We start from the raw sequence: 17,563 nt of genomic DNA, 5'->3' as shown, positions 1-17,563 counted from the left end.
ATTCATTTTGGCCTGAACCATTCCCATTCACAGTCACCCACTCACACATGACCATTCACAAAATGTCATTCACAATTTCATGCACTCACGTCTCCCCCATGCGACCTCAAGCATATACGCGATTTCTCGCATCTCATGTATTCATTAAGTCGCTTAAACCACATCACCATTCACCAAACCACTTCACGCTCTCATTACATACTCAGGCTCACATTGCAAGTCTTGGCGATCCATGTGCACTCCGCCTTACACATGAACAAGGCTTATCCGTACACAGAGTCACAATCTCATACGCAGTCTTAGCCATTCACACATTCGCTGCACGCTCATATTTCTTCGCACTTGGCGACGCATTCACAACGCATCACGCTCGATCTCGTTCGTATCGACAGCTTCGATACCTGGTCCCGAAAGTGGAAGCCTTAGCCCCCGGGGGCCGGCTACCAAAACAACAACAACAACAAGAAGTAAACAAAAACTCGAATTCGGTCAAAAACCCCGTGCGGTGAATACGAGAGACGGTGGTGATCCTTAATGAGTGACGTCACGGAGCGAGTCCTTAATGAATGACGTCACGGAGCGAGTCCTTAATGAGTGACGTCACGGAGAGAGTCCTTAATGAATGACGTCACGGAGCGAGTCCTTAATGAGTGACGTCACGGAGCGAGTCTTTAATGAGTGACGTCACGAAGCGAGTCCTTAAAAGAGCCGCAGGTTGCCGACTCCCTTGTCGGCGGCTCATCGCATTCACTCAGTCCATCACCCATTGGCAATTCCCAGGTGGGGCACTCTCTCTTCTCTCTCTCGTTCTCTCTCTCTCTGCCGTCTTCACCACGTCTCGCCCGTCCACCGTCTCACAATTCGCCGCCACGCAGGAGCAGGGCCGGCTCAAGGCGGGGGGGGGCTTTAGGGGGCTGCAGCCCAGGGGTTCTCCGCCAGCCGGAGGGCCTCCAGAGATGAAGTGAAACGTTATTTCGTTCGTGAACGCCGAATTCTATTTGTTGTTAGCCGTGTGATTATTATTTTTCTTTAACTTTGTTCTTCTTTTGAAAATATTCCCGGGGGGGGGGGGGGGGGGGGCTCACAGTACCTGTAGCCCAGGGGCCTACAACATCTTCATCTGGCCCTGCACAGGAGATATTCACAGACTCCGCCGCACGCGCGGCACACGCACAGTCCTCGCTGGCTGCCAAACAAAGACAAATCTCCCTCTCTCCCCTCCCTCTCTCCCCAGGCCTGCGTGTGCTCGCTGCTCTTTCTCTCTCTCGCTCTGCCGCTCCCTCTCGGCTGGGAACACGCGAAGTCGACAAAATCGCCGCTGGCGGCGCGGCGCGTGCGGCAGTGGCGGCTCGCGACGGGGAGCGGCGCACGCAAAGACAAAGAGGCCCCGTATAGCCTCGACAGGCGTTTGGGGGCAAGTGCGGTTAGCGAGTAGCACCTGTGAAGGTCGGGACGCCACACGAGAGGATGGGGTGGCTCGCGCCACACCCGGCCGCCTTTGTCTTCCCAGTGGCGATGTTTACATAACGCACCGGGTACTAATTTGAGGTTGAGTCGACCTAGGGGAGGCCCATGACCGATTTAGATAATCGCTACTGGTGTTGGAGTGTCGTGAGCAGGAATCGAACTCGGGTGGTCGGGTTTGTAGCTCAGCGCGCTAACCATCACACCCATCGCGACACACACACACTTAACAAAAACACCGACACACGCACACACGTAACACAAACACAGACACACACACACCGACACACACATACACATAACAAAAACACAGACACACACACCGACACACGCACACACACATAACAAAAACACAGACACACACACGCGTAGCCACGCGCGTGTGCGCGCTCACGCGCTCACACACCGACACACACACCCACACACACCGACACACGCACCGACACACGCACCGATACACACACACCGACACACACACACCGATACACGCACCGATACACACACACCGACACACACACACTGATACACACACCGACACACACACACCGACACACGCACCGACACACACACCGACACACGCACCGATACACACACACCGACACACACACACCGACACGCGCACCGACACACACACACACACACCGACACACACACACCGACACGCGCACCGACAACAACATCAACAACCGCCATTCGCCACTAAGTGGCGGTGACGTCACCACGACGCTTGTGCCAGGCCATGTGCACCTTGAGGCCACGTGAAGTGTCGAACGCCCGCTGGCAGGAGGTCACGGGGCAGACCCAGCAGGTGCCACGGGTCGACTGACCGAGATGACCGAGATGACTGGCTGATGCACCACCTATGCCCCCTACTGTACCAACTTGCTGTGCTTTAGCCACCCGGCGCTCCGCTCGTTGTTGTGAGCGTCGCTCCTCGGCCCTCCGTTGTTGTTGGAGGGCGACTGCCTCCAACTGCCCAGTAGCGTCCTTCACGAGCCTCCTCCACAGAGGCCGATCTTGACACCGCTGGTACCAGTCATCGGCAAGTCCACTCAGCTCCACGTCCTCCTGTACCACATCACTCCATCTCTTCTCTAGCCCGTCCGCGCCCGTTTAGCCCCCTCGATCCGGCCGAACAAAAGCTGTTTAGGCATGCGGTGGCTGGGCATGCGGGCTACATGACCCAGCCAACGCAGCCTTGCCTGCCGGAGGAGCTCACCGATGGGACTTTGCCCAGATCTTTCAAGGATTTGTGAGCTCCTCACACAATCCAGCCTGGTTAAACCCAGGATGGATCGTAGGAAGGCCAGCCTGAATGTTTCCAACCGGCGCACCGACACACACGCGCACCGACACACACACACCGACACGCGCACCGACACACACACACCGACACACACACCGACACACACACACCGACACACACACACCGACACACACACCGACACGCGCACCGACACACACACACCGACACACACACACCGACACACACACCGACACGCGCACCGACACACACACCGACACGCGCACCGACACGCGCACCGACACACACACACCGACACACACACATCGACACACACACACCGACACACACCGACACGCGCACCGACACACACACACCGACACGCGCACCGACACACACACACACCGACACACACACACCGACACGCGCACCGACACACACACACCGACACGCGCACCGACACGCGTACGCGCAGCCTTAGGGACGGGGGTGAGTGTGGAGGTGGTGCAGGGGAAGGAGGAACAGGGGGAAGGGTGAGCCCAGGCTGGGGAGGGGCGGGTGAGGAGGGGGGGCCGCGCCCGCAGCGGCACGCGCCCGACCGCGCCTCATTTGCATAACAAGAGGCGAGTGTCAATAGAGGAGCGTGGTGGGGGGGGGGGTAGAGGCTGGGTGGGTGGGGAGGGTCGCACGCGCACGCACGCGCGCGGCCCCGGGCCACGGGCGCGCGCCGCGGAGTCGCCGCCGCCGCCTTTATAAGAGGCGCACGCGCGCGGCACGAGCCACACGCCGCTCCCTCCTCCTCCTGCTCCTCCTGCTGTTCCTAGCGAGGAGCCGCTCCGCGAGCCATGATGAGCCCCGTCCTGAGTCGCGCCCCCTTCTCTCCCCACGCCGCATGTCTCTTCGTGTGCGGCGGTGGCGGCGGCGGCCCGAAGGCGTGCCAGCTCAGCAGCCCCGCGCCCATCGACGTCCTCGGTGGCATCGGCAGCTTCAAGCAGGAGCAGCAGCAGCAGCTCGCGGCGTCCCCGCAGCAGCCGCAGCAGCAGCAGCAGCCGCGCTCCCCGTCCCCGGAGTTGCTGCGCTGCCGCCGTCGCCTTGGGCTGGCAGCGGCCGCTGCCGCCGCGGGTGGCGGTGTCGTCCCGCACCACCACCACAACCACCACCACCACAATCACCACCACCACCACAACAACCACCAGCAGCAGCATCAGCACCGCGCTCCGCCCGTGGCGGTGGCGCGGCGCAACGAGCGCGAGCGCAACCGCGTGCGTCTCGTGAACATGGGATTCGCGGCTCTCCGCGAGCGCGTGCCGCCCGCGGGCACCGCCGCAGCCGCCAGCGCCGCGGCCGCAGCCGCAGCCGCCACCGCGAGCCGCCGCGTGAGCAAAGTGGAGACGCTGCGCGCCGCCGTGGAGTACATCCGCGCCCTGCAGGCGCTGCTCCGCGAGCACGACTCGGCCATGGCACCGTCGCTGCGAGCCGCCGCCTCCCCCGCGACGCTGCTGATGGGGGTCGGCGGCGGCTCCGCGCCCGGCTCCTCCTCGTGCTCCTCCTCGTGCTCCTTGGCGTGCTCCGTGTCCGGGGGTGGCGCCGCGGCGTCTCTGGCGTCGTGCTCGCCAGGCGGCAGCTCCCTGTCGGACGAGACCTCCTCCTCCTCGTCCTCCTCGTCCGACGAGCCGCTGAGCCCCGAGGAGCAGGAGCTGCTCGACTTCGCCAGCTGGTTTTAGGGCGCCAGCACGGCGGTGAGTGCCTGCCGAGTTCGCCGCATGGGGTGCGTCGCGGCAGTTCCGGGCAGGCTGCGTGCGGCTCGGGCGAGGGGCTCCTCCTGGCGGGATTGCGTTGCCACGCGCATTCCGGAGTTCGCGTCGGGGTGGTGACTCCAGCCGGGGTCATCGTTGGGCCCAGCGCAGTCGGTGCCAAAGAGTCGGTCGATGACTCGGCCACACTCGGTGGAGAATGATCAACTCCAATGAGTTTAATCCAATGAGTTTGGTGATGTGCTCACGTAAGAGTTCTAATGAAGCATATTTTAGATGCGCGCGTGTGTGTGTGTACCAATTCAGATCGTGATGGATTCTTCAGTAAAGGTCGCGGCGGCTCGTTACTAATTAATCAGGGCGCCTGCTCGATGTAACAACGCCAAAAGAATGTAAATAGGAATACGAATGGGGGGTCCAGGGAGGGGATAGGGGCACGCGGTCGACGAATCCGATGCCAGGGCCACAAATCGCGCAGAGGCAGAGGCAGCGCGCAGGGCTCACGTCGCGTGCCCAGATCATCCGCGCTGCGCTCACGCGGAATGCTTCACCTGGAGCTGTGCACTCTAAAATCGCCTCGATGGAAAACTAATTTCTGAGCTTGTTTGTGTTTCGTTTGTTATTCTCCCCACCCACACCACCCCACACCACCCCACCCACACCACCCCACCCCCCGGCCGCGTACGGTGCGAACTAAGTTCGACATCGATGCGTGCAGCTCGGTTCACTCTGTGTGACGCGCGAGCGAGTCGGAGGGCCGTGCGTCTCTTTGACCGTGCCGCCCCCTCTCTCCCTTCGTCCCGCAGGATTCCTCCGAGCTCGCCGCTTCACGTCGCCCGCGTCTGGCACTTGAGCATGGAGAGAGCGAGCGAGCCGTGCTCCCCATCCGAGAAATTGCACTGACCCTTGGAGACGACACTCAGAGATGCCCTCCACCCCGAGACCTCGTTTTTACTCCTCGACTCAAGACCACGGACTCCCCTGCCTCTATCCGGCTGTGGGACACCGCCGCCGCTGCCTTAATGAACATTAGCACCCCACCCATCCCTGCATCGCCCCACCAACCCCCAACCCACCCCTGGCGTGGCGAAGGGGGCTTAAAGTGACTCGCAGGCAGCCAATAATTGGCCGTAGCACGGTGACGCAAAGCTACGGAGGAGCTCGACACTGCACCGTGACGCTTGCCTGCGTGGTCGTGCTGGAGAATTTGAAGCGAGTTGTGGCTTTTTTTTGCGACCGAAGCTGTCGTCCCACAGTCGCCCACGGGTGTGCGCGACTGTGGGCGACTGTGTGTGTGTGTCGGCTTGGAACGCGGCGAATGCCGAATGGGTCCGTCGAAAATACGGCACTTTGAATGCCCCACGCTCAGTTACGACGACGGTCGGTCTGCCCGTTCGAGCAATTTTCAAAGTGTGGCGTTAATTTGTTGTTGAGCCCATAGGCCATAGTTCAACGTCACGGCATTCCGCCGCGTGTGGTGTCATCTCTGACCAGGGGTTGTTCGTGATCATTGCCCATCGGCGACAGCGAGGGAGGGAGGGAGGGCGGAGAGAGATGCTACGGAGCTCAGCAGCTGGACAGCTCCGGCGGAAATCAAGTCCTGCGTATGAACCACTTTGGCAGTCTTCACCACTGCCCTTGTTAAGAATTTCACTCCGAAACAAATGTACCGTTTTAGAACACTGCCCATGGAGGGCAGGGGGACGGGGGGGGGGGGTATTTTGTAATATGATACAATAGATTGTGCTCTAATTTTGGATGTGTATGTTATTTTGTACATAAGAGAATTTATATTTTGTAAATTGTGTACGTTCTGTAATTATGTTTGTTTGTTTAAACAATGAGCCGTTGCCAGCTGTGACACTGCCAGCTCTGTGGTCCAGAAGCATTTCACGCGATAAAGTCCCCAGATAGTCGGCGCCCGGTGCCACTGTCTTCGCGGTCTGGTGATCCCAAACCTCTCACGGCTTTTGGTTGGGTTACGCGGTGCTTTCCTTAGGTCGGTTTGTGCGTTACTACTACTATTATTATGGGTCTCGTCTAAGGAGCTGTTAAATTATAGAGCACATTTTAAATGTGTAGACGTGAAACTAGGGCTTATTATTTAAATCGTGATAGAAACACAACGTTTGTACAATTTCAGGGTTTTGATATTTTTGTATAAATTCAGCACATACTATGCAGAAATCGTCTCTGGTGTATTGCCGGAAGGGGCTATTTTTGGATATAAAATAAAGACATTTTTATATATATATTTGAACGTTGCTTTGGGCTGTTTTTCCGTCCGTTCGTGTACAGCACGCACACAATGTCCACTTGACGAAGGTACAGGGGCGCAGCGCCCACCAAAGTCTCGCTCACGCCACTGTTACTCGCGCAGGGCCTCCGCTCTGTCGCGCTGTCCCGACGTCTTCGGCGCAGAGGGCAGTCCCCACACTTTACCCCACGACAACGACCACCTCCCTTGACCGCATAACCGGTGCACCCATTTGTATTTTGGGACTGACAGAGGCGGGGCCGGTGTACGATCATACCACACTGCACTCGCTCTCATCCACTTGATTTTGACACAGTGTGCCAAGTAAACTCAAATGTTAGATTTGACCAGGTAAAGCCCACTGAGCTATTGGCTATGTTTTAGCGGCGACCTAGCCACATGCTCTTCGAAGTGGCTTTTACCATCAGCATCATCACACGTGGGAATCATCGCAGCAGCCAAAACAAACTAAGCGCACGTTTCTAAAGGTGGAGGGCAAAACTGGAGGACCCGGACTAAAAGCCACGCGACCACCACGGGGAGAGAGAACACTCCAAATGTACAATAACAGACATCGTCAGGGTCGGGATTAAACGCACGACCTCCTGCATGGCAGGCAAGGGAGACGGCATCTCGCCGTCGCGTGATGAATGGATGGCCGGAGTGGATTTGGAGTGACGAGACCCTGCCAGGAGAGAATTGTGGTACACCACAGAACCCGTCAGGAGAGAATTGTTGAAACACCACAGTGGTAGACCACAGAACACCACCGCTACAAACACAACGCGGTTACAAATGAAACTTGTTTAAACAGTTATAGTCCCTTTGATTACCGCACTCGTCCGCACGGGAAAGGGAATTATCTAAAAAAAATATAATCCACCCATGCTTGGCCATTTGACATCGTGTTGCACTTCCCCCGCATCGCCGATTAGCACGGTTGGCTACGTAAGGCGCGAAAGAAGTTCAGCATACACACATTAAGGAGTTCATAAACATGTTCATTTTTGCAAATCGTGCTTTACAATAGACTTGCTTTCCATCGCCTCCCCCCCCCACTTGGTTTCCCAAGGAAAGTTGTGTCGCATGATATTTTGCTTGCACACAAATGTAAAGTAGATTTTTTACAAGTTAATCATCTACAAAATGATGTTCCAGAATATACATTTGTATTTATTTATCTTGTTGATTTCAGCAGGAAGAGCCCGATGAGCTATCAGGCTCCATCTTCTTAGGTTTTTTCGGTAAAGTCACGTAGAAAGTAAAATAAAATAAAAACAAAAATCACGACGTTTCGGAGGCAACACAAGTCTCCGTCATCAGGTGGGACCGTCACAGCCAGATTAGCCGATACAGCTAATCTGGCTGTGACGGTCCCACCTGATGACGGAGACTTGTGTTGCCTCCGAAACGTCGTGATTTTTGTTTTTATTTTATTTTACTTTCTACGTGACTTTACCGAAAAAACCTAAGAAGATGATTCCTTGCAGTCACGAAAGCTTCAAATCTAGTATCAGGCTCCATTTTATGGGCGTCCTGCGAATGAAACAAGCCACAGTGGCATCAATGGCATTGCCCTCGGTGACCACCCGATGTGGACAACCTCATGTCGACTTAAACTCACAAGCCCTCGTGCTCTGAGCACCTCAAACCACAGCCACAACCTGCGGCTTCGGAACCGCGTGCGGCTCTTCAAGGATTGCGTCACCGTGACGTCATGTATCAGGCACAACCACCGAGTTTGATTCACCACGCAGTGCGTTGCGTATCTTGAAATTCTAGATTTGAAGCTTTCGTGACTGCAAGGATTCATATTCTTAGGTTTTTTCGGTGAAGTCACGTAGGTAAAAAATTAAAATTAATAAAAGTAAAATAAAATAAAAATAAAATAAAAACCACGACGTTTCGGAGGCAACACAAGCTTCCGTCTTCAGGTGGAACCGTCACAGCACGCTTGCTGTATCAAGTAAATGAGAAATTCCAAGAGATAGTACCCCGTATATATACTGTACTGGTTGAGGTGGGGGATGAGCCAGGACAGGCCCCCTTTTTATTATTATGGTAAGGTTGGTGACTTTACCGAAAAAACCTAAGAATAAGGATCTTGAAATATTTAGGTATTTATTTTTCAGAATTCGAACAAAATGGCTCTTCTTGTTAATGTTACCCAATAAGCGAGTTCAGCAGAATTGTCATGATCATTGACTGAATCCTTCATGACATCGATTTACTGACCACCTTACACCACCTGTACCCTGCTCAAGGGAGAGCTGTGGTGCACTGGTTAGCACACACTGCGGGATGATTCCGGAGACCCGAGTTCGATTCTCAGCGATGGCATCAGTCATGACAACCTCCCCCTTTCATTTCATTCCACCAACCCACACATATACCAGCACGGTCAAGTATGGTCAAACAACCCCCACAACAAACAGGACATGGAGAGGATGTTATTCGGTAATTGATTGACAAAAGGATGTACATTATATATGTATATGTGGTGTATGTTTTATACTGTTTTATGTATCTTCTGAAAATTAATCAGCTGGACATAAATGGTCAATTAAATTATTGATACGTGCACCGTGAAATCATTATTCATTGCCACTTTGTGCTGCAACTTTCAATACGCTGACCATGTAAAGCCTCGACCCTGTGTCCAATCGGGGTCAGTAGCCTCTGACAAACCGAGTCCTTGATTGACTTGAAAAGTGAACTCCACGGTTTGTGTAAAAGCACATTAAACTATAAACGAAACATTTTTTTTCTTTACCACGTAATGCCCACTGAACTATTCGTTACTTTTCACAAGCGACCTGGCCACAAATGATGGCATAACGAAGTGGCTTATCACGTGGACATTTCTAGCAGCCGCCAGATAACTGCCCCAACTGACAGCCCAGTGGCTGCCCGCCGATCCCCCTGAACCTCACAGCCACGAGTTATCGGAGCGGGGCTCTGTCCACTCAGTGGTGCTGATAATAACGTTCACATTCAGCACCACAAGCAGGAAGTCTCATCCTTGCAGGTCCCCGTTGTGGTGTCATCTCCCTTTATCATATCGCCTCTCAATTCCGTTATACATAAGGATTGTGTTTCACCGCACTTGTATCAGAAGTTGCCCTTTGCCTTCGCACCACCAGGGTGATGTAAGCACGTGTTGTTTATATCAAAACTGTGCTTATTTAAGGTGTGCTTATAACCGGCGTCAACTGCATTTTTGACATCCATCACGCACCTTTTATGTAAGTCATTGAAGGTGCACAGGTTTCATCATATTAATAACAATGTTAGGGGCGCCGTGGTGCCGAGATGTTATCTCCATCGCCTGGTATGCATGAGAGCGTGAGGTCGATCCCAACCCTGTGTGGAGTTTGCATGTCTCTCTCCCCGTGGTGGCGTGGATTTCTCTCCTGCTCCTTCGGGCTTTTTTCTTTCCAAACTTAGAAACATGCGTTTAGAGTATTTAGCTGCTCTACATTTCCACAAGATGTCACTTCGTTGAACTATAATTTGCGGCCAGGTCGCTTCTGAAAAAGAGATATACAGCTCAGGGGGCCTTACCTGGTAAAATGACAATAGTTTATAGTGTTCTATTAGCGTCATCCATCGTGAAAATGCACAATCGCTGAGCAAATATAGAAAAGCTGTCAGCCAGTCAGGCAATGAATCGGCGTCAACAATTTCCCAAGCTCTGCGGTCCTCCACATATCAAGGTGATTTCAGGCAATTATTGATTGTTTTATACATTTGGTAGGAAATTGGAGCGCCTGGAGAAAACCCACACGTGCTAGGGTGCAACACTCTATCCCATACACAAGCGACACAATATTAGTCTGCACGTTGCTGTACCGACCTTGCCTGTTAAGCCAGGGCACAGCACGTGGACTCCCACGAGTGCTGGATTACGAAGCCACCATCGCCCGGCTAATGGTGGGTTTGATGGGCACCCCTGCAGGTCCGAGGGCTCACAGATAAGATGATAATGCGCGCGAGGTCTGCTCTGTGATGAGCAGGAGCCTTTCTTTAACCATTTGGGCCGATGTAATTAGTTGGAACATTGTGCGGCGTACGCACAAAAACACATTATTCTGCTTCTGGACATTAACGGTATGAGCATCTCCACGCACACGTGACCGCTAAAGTCTAGAAGAGTGGTTCTTCATTCCAAGGCCCGTGGCCCACTGCCGGCCTCTGGTGGCCTTTAGTGCGGCTCCTGACGTGCGGCCTTCTGACAACACACAACGAGTGACAACAACCCCCATCATCATCATCGTGCTGCTGTCCAATTCCAATGGTTTCAAATGTGTGTCGGCCCTCACACTGATGATGTCCCATCGGCGAAAGTGAATTGTGAAGAACACTTCTCTGGCATGTATTTGGCCATCTTTCCCCGCTCCCTCTAGATTCTAGAGGCGGCCCCTGGTGGCGTCTAGATTCTAAAGGGAGCCTCTCTAGAGCTCTCCGCGAGAGAGCTCCCTCCAGTGGCGACCCTTCCGTCAGCAGTGGCACCAGGGAGAAATTGCAGGGCTGCGCTTTTACCGTTAGTTGGTGAACACCCAAGTAGGATGCGTGCTGCATGCGATGGGGCTGTGTGAGGGGAGCGGTGGTGGAGCGGTTAGCGCTACGCTGCGCTACGAACCCGGCGACCCGAGTTCGCTTTTCGCTCACGACCAACACCAGTGACGATTATCTGAACTGGTCCCGGGCCTCCCCTAGGTCGACTCAGCCTCAAATGAATACCTGGTGTGGTGTGTGAACATTGCCACTGGGGAGACTGAAGCGGCCGGTTGTGGTGTTGTCCACCCACCCCCACGAGTGCCGTGCCTGCCTTCATAGGTGCTCGCTCACAGCACTTGCCCCAACAGTCTGTGACGGCTATACGGATGACCTTTGTCTTTGGATTATTTGCAGACAAATGCCCGGCTTAGCACCCCGTGGGAGGGTGCTACGCCAGTATGGAGGATCACATTCCCAACAGTTACCTGTGTGAGGAAACAATAAGAATAGGTTGTACCCCTTCTGGCAATCTCACCTACAAAAGACATTTTTTGTCTGTCCGTCTGTCTGTCTGCGCACGCTTGCGAGGGAATTGGCTCTCAAACGGTGGGGTATATGTCGAAAACAAATTTGTCAGACAGCACGCCGTAAGCCCCGCGGTGAGCAAGCGCTATGCCGTTTTCCGTCACTCACCTTCAAAATAGTAAAACTTGCGTTTTTTGGCGATTTTTTTTATTTATTTAGTTAGTTTTGCCGCCCGTCGCGGGACAAAGCACGCAATTGCGCATGCGCAGGTTGTGGCTGCGCTTTGAGCTACCTCATAGCAATCAGCAGTGCTACTTTCTCCCAATGCTACTCCATGTTGCGAAAGAGCACAAATCTTTCCAAGACCACTAAATGGTGGAAGGAGATGTCTGTCAAACATACATGGAAGCTTGCAACCTTCGTGTAATTCTTGCGCATGATCACCATCTTCATAAAGCTATGACAGAAGCTTCTGTTGGTCAGTCGCCTTTCCAAATGACATTGCTCTTCTGCATAAATCGTCAAGTTTGCAACCCATCTAACCCCATGGGACTCTGGCAAAAATACAAAGAGGGCATGAGTGAGGACATCCTCCACGGAGCTCAATGACAAAATACAAACCTCGACGTCAACTTTTCTGATGTCATCTTCAAACAGGCCCTCATCCTCCTTCAGGACAAACTGCACTCCATTGCTGGAAAAGACCTCACGTCTATGGGACTACCAACTCCCTACAGGGACAACTTGCATGCCTTTGCTCAAGAGATCCTACGTTCAATATGCTATTATGCTTTATAGCATCTGAAATTTTATTAGGAAAATTCACCATAGCTGATAGATGTGTAATGTAGTAACTCCACGGGAGACGACTTCACGGGTAACACACTCTTTATTTTATCAAACTTGGTTACAGGTGACTAACACCTACTTTGTATCTCGGGTGACAAACACCCACTTAGCTACTTGGCGACTAACGCCCACTGAGCTACTCGGATGACCAACATCCACTTAGTACTCGGGTGACAAACACCCACTTAGCTACTTGGCGACTAACGCCCACTGAGTTACTCGGATGACCAACATCCACTTAGTACTCGGGTGACAAACACCCACTTAGCTACTTGGCGACTAACGCCCACTGAGCTACTCGGATGACCAACATCCTCTTAGCTACTTGGCGACTAACGCCACTGAGCTACTCGGATGACCAACATCCACTTAGTACTCGGGTGACAAACACCCACTTAGCTACTTGGCGACTAACGCCCACTGAGCTACTCGGATGACCAACATCCACTTAGCTACTCGGCGACTAACGCCACTGAGCTACTCGGATGACCAACATCCACTTAGCTACTCGGCGACTAACGCCACTGAGCTACTCGGCTTCACTAGGTCTTCAGCTCCGTCTTCGGGTCTTCAACTGGGTAACTCTCCCCGAGTGCTCTCGCGCGTCCCCCTTTATACCCCACCTGCGGACGTCGCTGCGAGCACCCACTTATTCGACCAATCGCCGGGCGCTGGCTACGATCCTCTTTTCCCACATCTCATCGTGCCTCACCACTCACTCCGCGCCGCCTCGTCATCTGTCACTCCTGGCGCGCGCGTCCACACCACGCCCACAACGCGTGCCCAACCCCGCACCCCGCGCCGCCCCGTGATCCATCACTGTCACAGTCGGCGCACGTCAATACCACCACTACATCACCCCCTACCACATAGCTCGCAGCCGCCCCGGCTGCTACAAAAATATACAAACCCTCCCTGTGTGCCCCGTAACACAACACAACAACAAGAACAACAACTAAGCTAACAACACAACACGACGCGAACGCCACCATCTGCAACCCTCAACCAATGCCACCGCGACAATAGAACAATATATACAAACTGGCGAGTGACAATAGCAATGTGTATACAAAAAAAATAAATGGAAATTTTTTTTTTTCTTTCGACTCGTGCAGTGTCCCCTTTTCTTCCGAGCGTCCCTACAACGGGACATTACCCCGGCAGAGGGGAACACCGGGCGAGCTCGGTGTAGAGCACAAAAAAACCGTCCTCATGAAAATTGTTGAGACCTAGCCCGAGTCCGCCTTGCCGGTCCGTCGTACGGCACCAGACGCGGTTGAACGTCCGGTGGTGCCGGCGGTTCAGGAAGACATCGGCCAGGCATCGAGGACTCGTGCGTGCCCCGGGGTTCAGGCTCTCGACGGTCAGCAGCCGTCAAGCCCGAGGCACCTGGAGGTGGGTCAGTTGGAGACACGTGAGGATCAGCCTGCGACACCTCCCTCCCCGAGTCGACGGTCACATCACACGCCCGGTCGTCACGGCACAGAACGGGGTCACACGGTGCCGCATAGGGCTTCAGTCGGGAGGGGTGCACATACCAACGGCGTTTCCCCCATTTAATCTGTATACTCTGGGGCCGTGCAACCCGCACAATTTCCACCGGTCCCCTCCAAGGTCTCAACAACTTGGGGGACGTAGCCAACGGTGCATGTGGACAATGCAGCCAGGCCTTATCGCCTGGTTTCCAATCATGCGTATGCACCCTCCGCTCATGCAATTTCTCGTTTGCAATTTGCCGCGACCGCGAATTCAACCTTGCCCCCTCCCGCGCTTCAGTCAATTTGGCGATATTAAATTTGATGTGGTCTGCCAATTTAGATTTTGCACGTGTCTGGGAAATCCCCAGTTGGACGTCCATGGCCGGATCGGCCTCCCGCCCATACATAAGAAAAAATGGGGAAAACCCTGTCGCCGCATGAGGGGCCATTCGATAGGCCGCGAGTACCCCCGGCACCTGTAAGTCCCAATCAACCTGATCGTCGCAGACCTGTTGGCACAACATAGACGTAATCGTTCTGTTCAGACGCTCAACCATCCCGTCAGTCTGCGGGTGGTAGGGGGAAGTACGCACTTTCTTTGTACCCAACAGGTCGCACACCTCGCGCAACAAAACGCTCGAAAAATTCTTCCCTTGATCCGTCAGCAAGCGTTCGGGGGCGCCCTTGTCCAACACATAACCCTGGACAAAGGCGTCCGCCACCGCCGCAGCCGACTGGTTGGCGAGCGGCCATGCCATAGGCCATCGGGTGAAGTATTCCACGCCAACCAGCAGGAACCTATTTCCCCTTGGTGTAACCGGAAAGGGCCCCAAGATGTCCAACGCTACCAATTCGTTTATACGCGAAACCTGAATGGATTGCAGCGGTGGATTAGCTGCCAATGGTGGCGGTTTCCTTTTGGCGCACCCTACGCATCCCTTAAGAATATTCGCCACGTCGTTACCCATCCCCGGCCAATAATAGTCTCGCTGGATTAGGGCGAGCGTTTTGTGAAAACCCAGATGCATGAGCCGTTCATGAGCTGCCAGAACAACCCTACCCCGCATAGCAACAGGCACCACGAGCACGTGACGCCGGGACATGTTGTCCCACCTCATCAACAGGCCCTGTCTGCACACCCAGGAACCGACCCGCGCCTCCCCTTGTTCGGGAGCGCCAACTTTCCGACGCAGCGTAAGTAGGGAGCTGTCGGACATCTGGAGGCGGCCCCACTCAATGAGGGGCAACGACAACAGCGAATCCCTCCCCGTGGGGGCGTCCTCTCCCGGGGTGTCAGTGGCGGCGAGCGCAACTCCCGGGGTGCCGGCGACCGGGGGTTTGCACCGCGCTGATCCCAACAAACATGTGCAGTCCGTGCACGGCGGCAACCGCGACAAGGCGTCCGCGTTTGAGTGCCGCAACCCCTTGCGGTAAATCGTCGTGAATTGGTAGTCTTGAAGGACCTCCAACCATCGGGACAATTGGCCCGATGGCTGCGCCACGCGCATAGCGTATTGTAGAGCCGCATGGTCCGTCCGGACCGTAAAATGACGGCCGTAAAGATACGGCCTGAATTGCTGTGTAAAAAACACAATGGCTAACAATTCACGACGAGTTACGCAATAGCGTTGTTCTGCGGGGGAAAGAACCCTACTACCGTAGGCGACCACCCGTTCAACCCCCCCGACCAACTGTGAGAGCACCCCCCCGATACCCGTATTGCTGGCGTCCGTGTCAAGCAAAAACGGTTGTGTGAAATCGGGGTAACACAAGGGGGGAGCCTGCACCAAAGCGTCACGGAGGGAGCAGAACGCATCCTCCTCCTCTGCCCCCCAGTGAAACCTCACACCCTTAGCCGTCAAAGCGTGCAGGGGCTTGGCTATGGTGGCAAATTGCTTGACAAAACGACGGTAATAGGAGGCAAAACCAATGAAACTACGAACCTCCGTGACCGAGGTTGGCGTTGGCCATGAGCTGACGCAATGCGTCTTAGCAGGGTCCGTCGAGATCCCTGAACGACTCACGATATGGCCCAAATACCTGACCGATTCCCGAAGCAGAAAACATTTAGCCGGTTTAAATTTTAGCTTAGCGGAACGCATCCTGAGGAACACCGCTCTCAGTCGCTGGAGGTGCTCCTCGAAAGTCCGACTAAAGACGATAATATCGTCAAGATAAATCAAACAGGTATCCCATTGGAGGCCCGACAAAACCAATTCCATGAGTCTCTGGAACGTGGCGGGAGCGGAATGTAAGCCCATGGGCAAACGGTTGAATTCAAAAAGGCCCCCAGGTGTCCGGAAAGCAGTTTTAGGTTTAGACTCGTTATCGAGTGGCAATTGCCAAAATCCAGAAAGCAGATCGAGCGTGGAAAAAAACTGCGCTCCCGCCAAGGCATCCAGCGACTCATCCATCCTGGGGAGCGGATACGCATCCGCCATCGAGATTTTGTTTAAGCGGCGGAAATCGACACAAAACCGCAAGGACCCGTCCTGTTTCTTTACTAGGACAATAGGAGCACCACACGGACTAGAAGAGGGCGAAATGATATCGGCCGCCAACATATCATTAACCGCCGATTGCACATGTTCCTTCTCGGCCGGGCTGAGCCGGAAGGGATTCTGACGAATAGGGGCCGCGTCCCCTGTAGCTATGTGGTGGCGCAACAGGTCAGTGCAGCCGATATCGTACTTATGTTTGCTGAACACGTCAGCAAACTCGATGAGCAAACCCCTCAATGCTCCCAATTGCACCCCGGACAAGTTAGCAGAACCCGCACACAGCGAGTCCAACCACTCAGTCCCCTCATCACTTTGAGGATGCGACTCGACAGTAAAATCTGCTTGAGCCACGAGCCGTTCCTCAACGGGCAGCGGCGCGGCGTGAGCCAGCACCGTTCCCTGCGCAATTACGGCCGGCCGCGACCCCGTATTCAGGACCATTACGAACGGCTCACTGTCCCCTCTCACCACGGTTTGAGCAACCGCTAAGTCGAGGCCCTTACTGGCTCTGTTTGACGGCCCCAACAGCACCCCCTGTGCCTCCGCACCCACCTCGAGTGGCTTCCTGAACCGAAGGGGTACTAACATTTGCGATCCCGGGGGTACCCGTACAGTGTGAGTCGCCAGCGCCTGCACCGTCGCACAAACCGTGCGCACTTTGATAGGGCTCGACAAGAAGGCAACCCGCCGACCTGACGGAAGCTCTATGCAGGCCTGATCAATAAGAATTTTGATGGGCATTTTTGACAAAAAGTCCGTACCTAGCAAACAGGGAACGGCCAGCGATGATGATACAAAAATAGGGCCCGCTAATTTAATGTCCCCAATGCAAATAGTCGCCCGAATCTGGCCGATCATCCCCAGGGATCCCCTATTCGCCGCATAAAATGGCACGTCTACTGGCAGAAGGGGTCTACTTTGGACGGGAAGAATGTTATAAATAAGGTCCGAGATGATGGTGGCCGACGCACCCGTGTCAACAAGCACCCGGA

At 54.4% G+C, this 17,563-nt stretch overlaps 1 protein-coding gene across 1 annotated transcript; it reads left to right on the top strand.

The window, feature by feature from the left end:
- The first annotated feature begins 3,512 nt into the window (after positions 1-3,512).
- Positions 3,513-4,431, top strand: LOC144723114 (uncharacterized). Its single transcript, XM_078601707.1, has one exon. It carries the CDS (start codon positions 3,553-3,555, stop codon positions 4,429-4,431), a length of 879 nt encoding a protein of 292 aa, XP_078457833.1. The 5' UTR covers positions 3,513-3,552.
- The last annotated feature ends 13,132 nt before the right edge of the window (positions 4,432-17,563 follow it).

The sequence above is a fragment of the Lampetra planeri genome, chromosome 16 (genome assembly GCF_965212315.1).
Source record: "Lampetra planeri chromosome 16, kcLamPlan1.2.h2, whole genome shotgun sequence".
Lineage (NCBI taxonomy): Eukaryota > Metazoa > Chordata > Hyperoartia > Petromyzontiformes > Petromyzontidae > Lampetra > Lampetra planeri.
Note: the sequence above shows the minus strand (reverse complement) of the source record. Positions and strands in the feature narration are given on the sequence as shown.